Source organism: Anas platyrhynchos, chromosome 11 (assembly GCF_047663525.1).
Source record: "Anas platyrhynchos isolate ZD024472 breed Pekin duck chromosome 11, IASCAAS_PekinDuck_T2T, whole genome shotgun sequence".
Taxonomy (NCBI): Eukaryota; Metazoa; Chordata; class Aves; order Anseriformes; family Anatidae; genus Anas; species Anas platyrhynchos.
The window spans coordinates 22,385,793-22,400,556 of NC_092597.1; the positions used below are offsets into that span (position 1 = coordinate 22,385,793).

At 51.6% G+C, this 14,764-nt stretch overlaps 2 protein-coding genes and 1 long non-coding RNA gene across 7 annotated transcripts in view; 1 reads left to right on the plus strand and 2 right to left on the minus strand.

The window, feature by feature from the left end:
• The window catches only part of IGDCC3 (immunoglobulin superfamily DCC subclass member 3), an 84,699-nt gene extending 82,052 nt beyond the window's left edge, over window positions 1–2,647 (minus strand). The window contains exon 1 of the mRNA XM_027465698.3: window positions 2,445–2,647. Coding sequence (XP_027321499.3) covers window positions 2,445–2,511 — 67 coding nt within the window. The 5' untranslated portion in view covers window positions 2,512–2,647. The remainder of the gene's footprint in view (window positions 1–2,444) is intronic.
• Window positions 2,648–2,792: 145 nt separating this feature from the next.
• Window positions 2,793–8,235, plus strand: LOC119718029 (uncharacterized). The gene is made up of 2 exons (XR_005268625.2): window positions 2,793–3,995; window positions 6,206–8,235. It is a non-coding gene; the product is annotated as an uncharacterized lncRNA (long non-coding RNA).
• Window positions 6,349–14,764, minus strand: part of IGDCC4 (immunoglobulin superfamily DCC subclass member 4) — an 84,461-nt gene continuing 76,045 nt past the window's right edge. For all 5 annotated transcript variants that reach the window (XM_072043200.1, XM_072043201.1, XM_072043202.1 and 2 more), the window contains 2 exons: window positions 12,323–12,487; window positions 6,349–10,617 (listed from right to left, as the gene is read on the minus strand). In XM_072043200.1, the coding sequence (XP_071899301.1) occupies window positions 10,087–10,617; window positions 12,323–12,487 (696 nt within the window). In that variant the 3' untranslated portion in view covers window positions 6,349–10,086. The remainder of the gene's footprint in view (window positions 10,618–12,322; window positions 12,488–14,764) is intronic.

Sequence of the window (14,764 nt, forward strand, 5' to 3'; positions counted from 1 at the left end):
CAGAAGGGAAGGCGAGAGGTTTCCTCATCTGCACGCACGCCGTGAGAGCAGTTTTGCAGCTCTCTGCCCAAAGATTCTGCTGCTGAGCTGCTCCACGCTGGCCCAGGGCGGGCTGGTTGCAGTGGGGTGCTCAGCTAAAACCAGGCTGGAGCAGGAAAGAAGGGAGGGGGACCTGGGCTGTCACTGGGACCGGGGACCCCCTGCCACTGCCAGCCCTTAAAACGAGCACGGGGGCTCGTGCCGTGCCAGCGCAGAGCCTGACAGGTCATCAGAAGAGGAGCGACATGATTAGCTCAGGATTTTCAATTCCCCGTGCCGGGGGGTGGCAGGGAGGATGGGGAGGGGACCAAGCTGCCCTCTCTCCCTTTCTTTCGGGCACCTTTTCAGTGCTCCCAGCGGGAAGCTTGGCGGCGGTGGCCCCGGCGGACGCGTGCACGGCGGCGGCACGCTCGCACCCAGCACCGCTCCCCCAGTTCCTCCTGTCGAACCCCCCCAAGAGAGGCAGAGCCCAAAAGCGGGCTTGAATTTCATACAGCAGCTTTGAGCTTTCCTGGGGAAGCGACGCCAGAAAACCTCTAGGTATACGAAGAAAAAATTGAGGGTATTACACCGGGTTAGGAGATGGCAATCTTATTTTTTACTATTACTTTTTTTTTAATCTAGAAACAAGAGCACAGAGCCACGCAGAGCTGGAATTAGTGAAAGCTTAGGGCTTCAATAATTTAGAAGTTAAGCCTACTTAAATATAAATGACGATGCTTAATTCCGAGGCTGTTACTGAGCAGAGCCGGGAGCCTCTGGTATCCCTGTGCCTGCCTTTGAATGCCGGGCTCAGCAATAACAGACAAAAGCTGTCCACTGCCCAGAACAAAGAGCTCCAGGAAATTAAAAGGGAAAGAAAAAAAAAAAAAAAAGAAGAAAAGAAAATAGTGTCTCGCTGCTGAGCAGCTCCCATGCCTGCGCTTCGGGAGAGCGGCACGGGTGGGAGCTGAATGCCACGTCCCGAGGAGCAGGGCAGCGAGCATCCTGCATGGACAGGGACAGCACCCGTCCCCAGAGCACAGGATCTGTCCCCATCCGTCCCCAGAGCACAGGATCTGTCCCCAAAGCACAGCATCCATCCCCATCCATCCCCATCCGTCCCCATCCATCCCCTGCTCCGGCGCTGGCTGACATCGGCGCGGGGGCTTCATTAAATGCAGCAGAGCCCACAGACACCGTTAGGCTGCCGCTAACCACACCTACGGTGAATAAACCCATCGAGGGCAGGGGGGAAACCTTAGAGCAGAAAAACTTTCAAAGCTCAGCCAAGCAGGTCAGCAGCGGGGCCAGAGAAACACCCCCCGAGCCCGCAGCCACTGCCTTGCCCAGCGGCAGCGTGAAGGAGCACGCGAGGCAGTTCCCACAGCAGCAGGCACGCACTCAGCTCATCCAAGTTTTGCTTTCAAAACCTCCTTCTCCCCACCTTTCCCCCCAAAATAGAGCAGAGCGATCCGTGGCCAACTTCTGTTCCCCGAGTTTCACCGGCTGCCACGCAGCACGTGGCGAGGTTTATTATGGGAAGAGCCCCCAGCCCCGTTCCTTAAACCCCCCTTGCATCAGGCAGCAAACCTTCCGATTCATTAATCTAACGCACACTTTCCTCCTTCTGACCCTGCTGGGCTGCTCGTAGGGTTTTAAAACAATTCCTGCTTTTCTTTATCAGGCTGCTAAGCAGAGAGAGGGCAGGAGGCACGGGAATATTTCGCTACAGCACAGCGGCTGCCTCAGCATCCCTCTCCGATCAGCCCCGTACTTAAGCAGGGCGAAAACACGGCGATTTATCAGCAGGGCTGGTAGGTCTGGGGAAAAAAAATCCCCTTTGATGATTTCGTAGCTCGGCCCTGGTCCAGTGGATGGTGTCACCACAGGTTGGGGCTGAAGGAGCGGAGCCGGGCGTTACGTGAGCTCGATGCTTGGAGGTTTGGCAGCTCTCAGCCCAAAATCCCTTGGGCAGCCACCACCTCCCGCTGCTCAAGGCGGCTCATCCAAGCGGGTACTGTCTCCGATGGCTTCGTGTGGGCTCTCCAAGCATGGACCCAAAGCCAGGCCAACGCCACACAACCTCCAAGTCCCTGCCTGGTGGCTGAAGGCAGCGCGGTCCCCACAGCCGCCACCATCGCCCTCCAACGCCTCACCCACCCGGGGCAGCTTCCAGCAAGGGTGACCCCATCCCACAGGGGGATGCCACGGGTGATGAGGGGCTGTGGGGCACCTCCACGCTTCACCACCCGGAGCTTTCGGAGCCCGAGGCTTGGCCCCACCGGGTTGGGACCCAGTGGGTTGGGACCCCAAGCAGGGTTTAGGGTCGGGGCTGCGCGTGGGGTGGCCCCGCTGCCCGAAAGGGGACGGATAGACGGATAGATGGATCAGTGGGGATGGCTCCCGGTCCCCCAAGCCCTTACCTCCGCGGCAGGCGAGCAGCAGCAGTCCCAGCAGGCAGGCGGGCAGCGCGGAGCCCGGCGGAGCCATGGCATCCCGGGCGGGCTCGCCTCCCTGCGCCCCACGGGGAGGGAGCAGCCGGGGCGGGAGGCGAGGCGGAGATCCTCCCTCCGCTTGAGAAAGGAGGAGGGAGAAGAAAAAAAAAAAAAAAAAAAAAGGGTGAAAAAGGCAAAAAGCGGATTTCGGAGCAGCTCCCCTCCGTGCGAGCACGCCGCCGCGCCGGGCGGGCGGGCGGGCGGGCAGGGGGCCGGGGGGGCGGCGCTGAGGGAGCGGGGCCGCCGGCGGGCGGGGGCGGGCAGCGCCTTGCGCCATCTTGTGTAGCCGCCCGCAGCGCCGCGATGGGGCCGGCCGGGATGGGGTTGTCACGGCTCAGGGACTCTCAGGGCTCTGGGGATGTCCCTCCTGGCCGGGGGGAGGCAGCAGTGCGGGTGGGAGTCGGTGTCAGTGAGGGGTGTCTCAGCACCCGTCTTGTGTGGGGTCTGGGGGGGACCCCTCGTGGGTCTCCCCCTTGCTAGCTGCTGCATGGATCGCCTCTGAGGGGTCTGCCCTCATGGGTGTCCCCTCACCACTGTTCCCTCACCAGAGCTGCCTCATGGACATCCTCTGAGGGATCTTTCCTCATGGGTGTCCCCTCAAAGGTCTCTTCTGAGGGGTCTCCCCTCGTGGGTCCCCCATCACCATTCTCCTCTCACCAGAGCTGCCTCACAGACCTCCTCTGAGGGATCTTCCCTCATGGGTCTCCCCTCAACCCTGGCCCCTTGCTAATCTCCCCTCATGGGTCCCCCATCACCATTCTCCCCTCACCAGAGCTGCCTCACGGATCTCCTCTAAGGGATCTTCCTCATGGGTGTCCCCTCAGAGCTCTCTTTTCAGGGGTCTCCCCTCATGGGTCCCCCATCACCAGTTTCCCCTCACCAGGACTGCACCATGGACCTCTAAGTGGTCTTCCCTCACGGTTGTCCCCTCACGGGTCTTTTTTGGGAGGTCTTCCTCACATATCTCCCCTCACAGTTCTCCCCTCATGGGTCCCAGCTGGCCAGCACAGCCTGTGCTAATGGCAGGGGCTGTTTTCCTCATGTCTGCCTCAGGGTCTCGCTCCTGCTTGTCACCACTCAGAGGGACCCGTTGTTGGAAATGGTGTCCAGGACCGATGCAGAGGGTGAGGGCAGGGTCCAGCCCTGCAGCCGTAGCCGTTCCCTATTGATGTTATCCCACAAACACAACTCCCTGACATCATCAACAGCAGCAAAATCATCCCTTTGATGACAGCTCAAAGCCTTTTGTGTTGTTTGAGGGGAAAAAAATATTAGAGTTGGATGGTAACTCTTTTCTCTTTTCAGAACAAGACCAGAGCTTGATGTACCAGGTTGCTAACCCTGCAAACCTATCCAGAAGCCTGATAAAAACCTTTTGCAAAGACAGGCAATGCCTGGCTCTCCTGATGGTACACTCTGAGCGTGGTGGAGTCAGCTAGCGAGGAAAGAAGACGTCACTGCATCTGCTCCACATTAAAGGTTTGCTCATTTAGTAGAGGGAAGAATTTGCTCTGGGCTGAACTGGCTCTGTTGGCCTCTCGGTAACATCTGAATTTCTGCGCTGTCCCTGACCTTTTGCGCAAACTCTGCTCCTGTTCCCCAGCTGTCTTCCTGGCTGCCACCACGCAAGCATTTATCACGAGCAGCCATCGTGAGCTTGTAGCAGCTCCAGGGACTCCACCAGCATGGTGAGCAGGCTCCAGAGCCCAACTGGCCCCAAGGACAGCTTGTCAGGATCAGTAACTCCAAGAGAAACAAAGCACAGTGTGCTTTATGGGGCTTGTTCCCCCAGGAACTACGGATTTTGGATGCTTTTGCTCCTATGCATGGGCAACGTCTTGGGTGGCAGTGGCAGGACTCAGGAGCAGGGGTAGATAACTATCTCTTCAGAGCATCTCTAAATTCAGCCCACATTGTGCAAATGACATCATTAGTGTCAATTTCAAAAGTCACAGGTGTGGTTCTGCCAAACAATGGGACTCACCTGATATTTTGGGTGGGATGAGATTTGGGACTCACCATGATATTTTTTTAAAGAAAAATGCAGGTTTGGGGCTCTTCTTAGACTTACTTGAGGACAGGAATCTGGAGCACTCACATTATTCTGTGCTCCTCTGTAAACTACGAAGGCTAAAAAGTTGCTTTGTATTGGTTGTAGGAATTTGTTTATCACACGGTGAGCAGAAAGAAAGAAACTTTTGAAAAACAGCAGAGCTGCAGCATGGAGGTGCCCAGCCTGTGCTGAGGCAGTGTGGGGTTCATCCCTCCATCCTCCCTCCTGCAGAGGGGTCCATCCATCTGTTGACCCTCCCCACAAGGTTATCCTCCATGAGAGCCAGCCTCGCGGGGCTTCTCTCACCCCTTGCTCAGCGAATTTCCATTAGCTCCAACAGTGCTCCTGATTTACACCAATTAATTGCAGACTGAGGTCCCCAAGACACCATTAGTAGTTTCAGAGGATGAAGCAGGAGATTAACCTGTCTGAATCCACTCCATTTATTATTCTATGTGTAATTGTGGCTTCCCTGTCTGCTAACAGCCTGGGAGCTTTTCACTTACGTACGCACACGTGGGGTTTTAGCATCTGCTTTGTGGTCAGTATTGGGAAGAGGAGCCAAAATTGGGGCACCCTGCAGCACTGGGACATGCTTCTGGAAGCCGCTTTTCCCAGTGGAAACCCTTTGGCATCCAGTCTCAGGGCTGGGACCAGCCCTGGCTGTGTGACAGAAGTGTCATCGCTGCAAAGAGGCGAGGAGATGGCGTCACTGTCCGTCCTTGGCGAGACCTTTCTCCCTTGGGCATGGCTGTAAAACACAGCGGGGGGGCACGCTGCTGTTTGGAGATCCTGGGAGAGGCTTTATAACCACTAAGGTACACATTGCTCCCAGCCCAGTCGGTATCCAGAGTGCGATGGGAGCAGCTGTGGAGCATCCCCGGCCACCTCGCTGCAGCAGGGTGCGTTGCCTTCCAGCCCCTTGCTGAGCTACCTGAGACCACAGGAGCCTCGAGCCCAGTATGAGGATATTGCCAGCTGCATCACAGCACGGCAATAAATACTGCCAAGGGAATGAAAAGCAAACAAATCTCTTATCTCCAGTCCTCCGTAGTCCCAGCTCCCCTGTAACCGCTCTGTCCACCCGTCCCTCTGCTCTGTTAATCCAGGTGCTGCCCCACCGTGCCCCCTCGGCAGCCTCCTGCAAGCATCACATGCTGTGAACTGAGGTGGATGTGGGGTGCGTGCAGTCATACCCCCCACAAAGGTCCTTCCTTGCTTGTTACCTGTCGTTAAGAGAAAAACTCATCAGAGTTCGGCAGTTTGACAGAGTTCCCTGTAACCACTATCAGCGAACACTACGCTAAGTGCAGATTTATTACCTCTATAATGCAGATAAAATGAGATTTTATGGCCCCATAGTCCTGGCAGCATAAAGCAATAATGGAAGCCATCTCCTCAAGTAGGGAATGCATCCTAGGAAGAAAGGGAGACGCATGGGAGGTTAATAGTGTGTCCTCAGGCACCGCCAGACATCTTCTTGCCAATCTTGCTGGACACAAGCCACTGAGTATTTAACCTACTGCACCATCTAGGAGAGGTCTCACCATTTCTTTGCTTGATGCTTCTGCTTATTTTCCCCATAAAAATCCCCAACGAGACATTGTACAAAACTGGACTTGTTTTTTTCTTCTAGGAATCAGTTCAACAGTTGAGAAATGAGTAAGCATTAAAACCACATTTCCCAGGGCCCAGCCGCTCCAAAGTTACAAGATGAACCTTCCGCAGCAACTTTCTCTCTGAGAGCTGTAACAGACTGACTCCTGAGACAAATTCCACTGTTTTTTTAAAATATTTTATTAATAATCCATTAGTTAAGGAATATAAGGACAATGTCTTCTTACACTTTAACACTAAAGAGTATTCGTGGAGTAAGAACAGTCTCTGAAGAAAGAAAGTTATAATTAAGTACAGCATGGAACCAAATACAGACACAATCTTCAAACAAGATCAAGTTCTGGTTACACGTCCTTATGCACTGTGTAGAAAGTTAAATGAAATTTAATTTTAAAATATTATCGAGGGAATACAGTAACAGAACGAGATGGTGGATTTCTGCTGGACTAAAGCCCTCTTTTCTAACAAGGGTATTGATTAGAAAAGACAAAATGATCCCTTCAAGACATCTATTTCTAATGAGACCAAAAACATATATAGCAATGTACTGAAGTGGTTGTTTTCTTATACAGCATGTTTCATGGGCTGATCTCAGGATTATTAGGCTAGTAACATAAAAAAACTCTCAGAACCTAGGTTATAAGTTATCTGATTTTAACTATTTCAACCAGAACTTTATTGTCTGTTAAGTAGGAAATCAAAGAGTGGAGATCCTCAGCTGAGTCATGTATTTCATGTAGCAGGGATTTAAAAGAAGTAAAGGAATAAGAATTGTGACTCTCACAGCAGCATGGGAAATATACAGTTGTGTAGCCAAATGGCAACATTAATACTACAAAATTATGCCAGTGAGACAAATCTGACATTTTAACAATGTAAAACAATATACACCGGCAAAAAGCTGACTAGCAATAATCTTTAGTGTTACTGAAAGGAAGGGAAGGGGGAAGGGAGCCTGATGCGTAGGAACATATATTAAGTGTGATGGGTAATTAAAGGTATCAACAGCTTGAGTGTCTGTGAGAAATTTGCAAGAAAGCTACTTATTTCATGATAAAAAAATATATGCACTGGTTGCTTCAGCTTTACACATCACGTGTGTACTGTCTGTCTTCTTCCATTCATTTCTAACCCAGTCCTACGCGTGCTCGGGACAGGAGGGCCCTGGGGCAGAGCTGCAGCAAATGAGGGCACCAAGGCCCCCGGACACTGCATGGACACAGTGCTCGTACGGAGCCTCGCTGTTGGCATCTCTTGGTGTGAGGGAACGGCCCTGATTTCTGCAGCTGAGCTCTGGCACTCCAGTCCACTGCCCCCACAGCGCCGGGACATCCAAATGGTGCCAGCTTTGTGCCCTGGTAAAATCTACTGAGGTGGAACGAGATCAGAAGCAGCTTCAAGGTGGGGACACAAAACTGTTTCTGTGGTGCATAAGGAGAAGGGCCTGCTCTCTGCTCTCACAGCACGCAACTAACGTGGAGGTTTCACGATCGGCCCCAGATGATCCAGGGGAATGCTGCCACGCTGTGCCTGCTTCAGTGACAGGCAGGAAGGGATTTCAGGCTGATCTGCAATGCTTACCCCACGTCTGTACCCCACTTTCTGCACATCACAGTTAGCAATGTGGCTTCTACAGGGTCTGCTCTGTCACTGGGGAAGGACAAGGACCCTTCCATAAAACTAACAGCAACTCAGGTCCAGTTTCTCCCCCCACCCTCCGCAGCTGGGGCCTGATAGTGCCCAGCTGAGGGTTTATACCTCTGCAATTGCATCCGCTCCCAAAGAACTGTGAATTGCCCTCATTGCCTGCAATAACACTTCACTGTCTTATCTGCAGCCCTGCTAAGTCGTTAGTCTCAAAGTCTTGTGGCAGTGAGTTCTGGAGGTTAATTATGCACTTCCTCTGCCCAGTTATCATTTCTTGGCTTTCTAGCTCCATGCACTAGCTCCTGCCTGGCCTGCTCGCTGGCACTGCTCTCCAGTCTCCATGCCACACACAGCCTTGGTGACTCTGAGACTCAGTCTCAGCATTTCTGAGACTCCTCAAGATACCAAACACCAGCTGGAGCAACGCCAACTGGGAATCTTTACCCTCATTTTATCTTTTAACAAATGGCCAGATCTCTGAACCCTCAGGAAGGCAGAACATTTACCAAACACCCCATGAGCAGAATTAACAATCCTTATCACCCCCGAGGAGTCCATCTACAGTGTTCACAGTCAAAATCCACGACCCTGGAACAGGGCAGAGACAGGCTAAAGGACAGCCAGAGGAGTTCACCCTCCACCTGAAGGCCAGGCTGAGAGACACGGCAGCAGCAAGCCAACGGTGTCAGCAAGGAAGGGTCACAGGATGTTTGTCAAACGTTATCTCTAATAAACCTGGACCTAGCAGTGTGAGCACAAGGACTTGAGGACTTCACTTTGATTTTGTTCTGGTCTTAAAAAGTACTTCGGCCAGGATTTTCAGAGGTGACTAGAAATTATCACCTGTTCATCCAAAGCCTTTAGCGGGTCTACAGCTCACGGGAGGCTGAGAGCTGCTCTCTGAAAAATCAGAAACAGCTGAGGTGTCTCCACCTGGGCACAGAAAGACATGTCCCCGAGATCACAATTTACTTTTGCAATTGGTTCTTTTTTCCCCTAGATCACAGCTTGATTTTCTAATTGGTGTTTTTTCATCTTTGCTAATATAAACTTCTAGAGAAAGGCTGACCACCATCCCACCAGCTGAAGCAGCCTCCTTTCGCCAGCTCCTGCAAAACAGAGTCCTACAGAGCACACAGCCCAACTCTCCAGCTGCAGGGAATGTCTCCTCCAGCAATACTTAGAAACAAACCAAGATAGACATCAGCTCTGCAGCGCTATTCAATAAAAATAGTCAACAACCAGTGCAAACATATTCTTTAGAAAAAGGCAGTATAAGAATAAGTTAAAACCTATAATGGACTATAACAAAAGAGTAGATTTACTGCTTTTTTTTTCTCCAACAGACATGAGGTAGTTGTGTTGTTAGGGAGGAAAAAAAAAAAGAGAGAGAGAAGTAGTAAAAATGCTACTCTATACCACACACTACTCCACTTTATAAAATTAAATAATATAAAGATGCTCCAAGGAAATAAAAATACATGTTGTACATTAAAAGGACAGATGTGTACCTAAAATATTAGGTACAAGAACCTACGTAAAACCAAGCCCGGGCTGGTGAAATGACCCAGACACTGAAGAAGGTTCTATATAGTACAAGTTGTTAGAGGCACTCGTAGAGTGTGTAATAAAAGGCCACTACATCAGCCTGCTAGCAATAGTTACTGTGGTAGCGTACAAAGAGAGCCTTATAATCCTTTTAACCACGGGAGGGCAGAAAAGGCTGGTGGTTACAGCTCGCGGCATCTGTTTGTCTTGGTTCCACCCCCTTGTGGGACTCCGAACAGAATTCATCCCAACACGGCGAGGCAGAAGGCAGTGCCAAGGCCCTCCCTGGCGAGCAGACAGTGCAGGAGAAGCGCCCGGTGCACCCTGCCTCGTGCCAGCAGCAGCAGGAGCCTTGCTGGGCGCCTCGAGGACCGCAGCGAGGGGACCGCAGCGGCTCAGCGCAGCAGGCTGCGTCCTAGCCCTGGTGCTGGGTCAGACTTTGGAGACGGCTCAGTCCTGCTCCCACGAACACCAAGTTACTCACTAGCTTCAGCGGGAAGAAAGCTGGGCCCTTCTCCTTCTACCTACTGGTTTCTTGAAGGCGCTATGTACAGCTGACAGGTCCTAGCCCCGTCCCGGTGAGATGCTGAGCCTCCTCAGCTCCCGCTGGGTCCAGCGAGTCTTGGGCACGCGGTACCTCACGGGGACAGGCCCTTTGTAGTGCTTCTAGCTCTCCCATGATCAAAATCAGATCAGTTTAACTCTTCAGTGATTGTGGACACATGCCATGTTCTCAGATGCTGAGGACGAACTGCTTAAACCAGAGTTATTACACAGGGGGGCCTCTTCCAGGGCCACGGAAAGCAATTGGCACTTGACCGGCCGCACGTCCCCCCTGCACTCCTGGATGGAGTCCGAATCTCCACTTTCCACTGAATCCAGACTTTCCCCGTGCCTGTGGAAGCCGTTGGTGAGCCCAGGGACGCGAACGGCCTCAGTTTTGGGAGTCTCTCTGGCGCTGTGTAATGGCTCCTCCTGGGTCTGAACCTCAGAACTGCCCCGGGAGCCATCCAACGCTTGGCCAGCATCCTGCTGGGCGCTGGGAGAGCCGGGAGGAGCCACCTCGCCAGAGGGCAACTCTTCAGGCTCCTGCTCCTCTGTTTCTGCCTCTTCAGTGTCCAGGGCGTGCAGCTGGGAGTCGTAGTCTCTGTCAGAGGCTGAAAAATCAGAATGGACGATGACCTCTGCTTCCACTTGGTGGAGGCTGGCTGGGGGGTGGCTTTTCTTTGCTTCATTCTGTTATCAGAAAGGGGAAAAATAATTAAAAGGCAAAGTAAATTAATTGAGGCTGTGACCCTACCACGCACTGCAACATGCGGTGTTTTCTTAATCCCACAGAGTGCAATGGGATGTACACATGCTACTATTAAGCATTATCTTGATATGTTTTTCAGAGCTGAAGCCTTAAGAAGCATCTCAAATCATCTCGGGATCATTATTCCTACTTCGCATTTGGGAAAGCAAGTCCCAAGGGAGCGATACGCCCCAGGTTTCTTGGCAGGCTGAAGCAACCATTTCTCCAAGCCTCTGTCAAAGACAACAATTTTCAAAACTCACCAGTCCATTTCTGTATTAACAGCCAGATTTCTACAAGGCGAGCAGGCAGCACTTGAGAAAATTGGCTGCTGAGACAGCTCATGACAAGGAACCACAAGTAGATTCCAGGGCTCCCTTCACCTTTTTGGTTTAAAATAATCAGTTCTCTTCCGCAGTTTCAATAGTTCAGGCTATTGGGTCTGCAGAAATCTGGCTCACAAGCAGGCCATTCTGCTTATCATTCAATAATTCATCTGATCGCCACTCAATAATTCATCAGTCAAACTATTTTGGAAGTTCCTGAAGGGCACCTCAGGCAATCAGCACTCAGATTCTGCGCCGTGTGATTTAGCAGGAAGAAGACAATTCGGAGTATGGAAGTGAGACATCCCAAGTGTAATTTGTGCTTGCTGTTGAAGCCAACTTTGTGCATCATTTACATATTTTAACACTTTTCCTTCTTTGTTGACAAACTCTGATGGGTAAGCTGTGCTGTAAACAGTGCCCCGTAATTGGGTTGTAAAACATTGTCTTAACTCTATCCACAACGTTAATTACATCCTGCGTATAATTGATTTTCACACCACTATCTAGGAAGAAAACATAGGTGGGTTGCTTGGAAGAATTTGTTGGGGGTGAGCTTTTTAAAGCAGCACCCAGACAATTCTGGTACAGGCAGCCTGAGCAGGTACCAGCTTGCTTTGCAGAGGTGGACCAGACGTCCTGATCCTCGCACAGACTCTCAAACACAGTCGTACACATTTATTCCCATGAAGCAATACCAGAAAGAGCACTTCTTCCCAGGCCGTACACCCACAGAAGGATGATAAGTGCAGTGGGAATTGCTCTACCCTGTCTGGAGGAGTTCAAATCAGCCCTCGATCTTTGACTCCTGCCACAGGGAAAAATGCAATTCCTTCTTCAGACGAGCACGCTGCAGATCTTAACACCTCTGTGCTGAGCACTGCAGCTCCTAGCTCATGAGCAGACTGCTGGTGCCTGGCTCCAGATCCTCAGGAACCAGGACTACCACAACCTTGCTCCCTGAGCCCTCTGGCCACCACCCAAAGGCCTGAGCCCTTTTCAGCTTTTGTTTTTTTTCCATCCCTCTTCAGCGCAGGCCCTTGGGGGGTGGCTTCAATCAAGAGAGGAGATGAGGGGAGAGCTGAGGCTTTCAGAGATGCTTGGAAAAAAAACAAAACAAGCCGCTTTTACTCAAATCCCATCCGTCTCACTGGCATACGCTCCTATACCCAGGAAAGAGATAAAGCCCGTGAGCAGCGAACTAAAGCCAGCTCAGGAGAAAATATTTTCTCCTTTTTGCTGCAAAAAGGAGAAAGGGAGATGGGGAAAAAGGAGAAAACCACATCAGAATGCACAAGCCAATAAACCAAAGGACACCCACCAACACGGCATCGTAAACCAGAGCTTGTAACAAAAGCTTTTGTCCTGCGCTGGAAGGGAGCTTCAGTGATCCGTTCACGGCAGAGAGAGGCTCCTTTGTGATAGCGTCCCCGTATCGGGCTATGCTGTTTGTCCAGGGCTGGTTAGCTGATTTATTCCATGAAGACTGCAGGAAAAAAAGTGGGAGAGAGAAGAGATCCAATTACCACAGACACCGATCCTTATCCTCTTAAGCCTGAAATGAGAAATGGCTCGAAAAAGGGAAGTGCAAGTTGGAGAGAACAGCGTGGTGTTGGGAGATTGAAGCTAAATGCAGGGAATGCTCCTGGAGGCATCGAAATAGGAGCAGACTGGCACAATCACCCCACGACAACAGGTCACTGCTCTGTGCCACTGCGTGATGGTGAGCAAGTGGCTACGAGTTGCCAGGTGGCTCTCAACAGGACTCAGAAGGGGCCTTCCACTGATTCTCACGCTTTAAGCGTACACCATGGCACAAAACCCACCTGAAGGTCCTCTGCAAAGCTGCCAGTAGCCCCCAGCAGAACGAGCCTCCTGAAAGCACCGCAAAGCTGGAAGCAAACGGGGATGCTGGAAGCCTGGAGCTGAATGACCCCAGTATTTGCTTTGGCAAAAGCAACGCTCTGCAGCATGGAAAAGGACCCTCACCTGTGTGCAAGAGCTGAAGACAATGCTAAATGCCGTGCGGACACATTTCCTGCTCTCAGCTCGGGCCTGGGTAAACACTCGGCTATTGCCCGTCCATAAAGAGGCACAAAATTCGGGGCCTTATTTCATTTATTTATTTATTTGTTGCAACAGACCACCAAGCAATTCCTAGTTCAGCTGAAATCCCCTGGGCAAGCAGTGTTACCTTGTTTGTAGATCTAATTAAATTATATGGGCTGAACGCAATTTGTTCTGGGTTCTCTCAGCTTCCCCTTGCAATAAACTGTTGAATGCACACCTCTGTGCATGGGAAATGTGGGCCTTTAAGAGCTGAAGTTATTTAACAGTTCAGACTATTAGTTCACAGGCAGAAAAGTATTTTCTTTCCAGGGTCTGATTTTACTGGGCTGCCCTGCATCTACCTGAGCTCAGCCTTGCTGCTGACGCAACCACGCGGGTTTAAGGACGACGTGAGCCAGCTGCCTGTAGGCTCCTTCCCTCCTTCCACAGATGCTAAAATCTGCCCAGACAGACATGAGAGGATGATGCAAGGTGAAAGCAAAGAGAAAGTGAAGAGGACACCCTGACCCGACAAGCGTGGGTGTGCACAGAGCACTGGTGCTGTGAGCATGGTGGTTGTTGAGGGTGAAGATGCGCGGCACATCTATTCACACCCCCAAACCACCGACTGCTCACTGTCAGGCAGGGAAAAACCAGGTTTCTGCTCTGCTGCTCTGCTTCATGCCACTGCTTGCACAGCCCTGCTCTACTCCAGCAAGAGAGAAGGCAGCGCGAGCCCAGCCAAGGCAGCAAGGAGATTTCTGACATCAGCCTGACCTTGTGTGAGTCATTTGACCTCCTCATGCTTTGGTCCATCTGGCTGGAAATTAGGTAGAAATACATGACCAGATGTTGTATGTGAGCCAGGCATTCCTCAGGCAGCTATTCAGCAAGCAGCAAACGCTACCTCGTGCTGGCAGGAGGCATTTTAAGCGTTCACCTACACGCCGAGGGGCTGCCTGAGCCTTCCTGAGCCCTCTGACCACCCTGCCCTGGTGGGAGGCAGAGCACGTCCCATCCCTGTGCCAACCCCAAGTCACAGGAGCTCGGCCACAGCCTCAGGATCAAGCCCCAGGAAAATAAGGAGTAAAGGGCCTCGTTTAAGTGACAGCATGCTGCAGAACGGGGGCTGCTTGACCTGGAGCTGTGGACGTCAAGCAGTCTAATTCAGAAGTAGATGCTGGAGGCAGCAGCTTGGCTGTTTTTCTCTCCACGATCCTCAACAATATGCTCTGAGCCAAGAGCATCCCCTAACTGCTTCCCTTCTAAGCAGGCAAGCACTAAACTACCCTGTAACAGCAAGAAATCGAGCAAACACTCACACAGGGCTCACAACAAGGAATGTCACTAAATGCGAGTGCTCAAGCGACGCGCTCCGGTTGCTTCTCCTGCCATCTTTCTGCAGCTCCATCGCTGACTGATGGCTTCTGTGCCTCTTCCAAGGAACATACGTTACTGAGCAAATACTGCCTGGAAATTTCAGCGCCGAACCTACACAAATATGCACACCCGCCCGCAAATGTGTGGGTCCTATTATAGATGCTTGCATGCATATTTGCCATCAGAGAGATCTGAGCATCACACGCATACGCGTACACACAGAGCAAACTTGAAAACCTTCTTGCAGGCATCTTGTGAATACCAAAAAATGTGGAGAGAAACAGGCAGCTCTGCTGCAATCCCCAGCGGGCCATCTGTTAGCGGAAACGTCAAT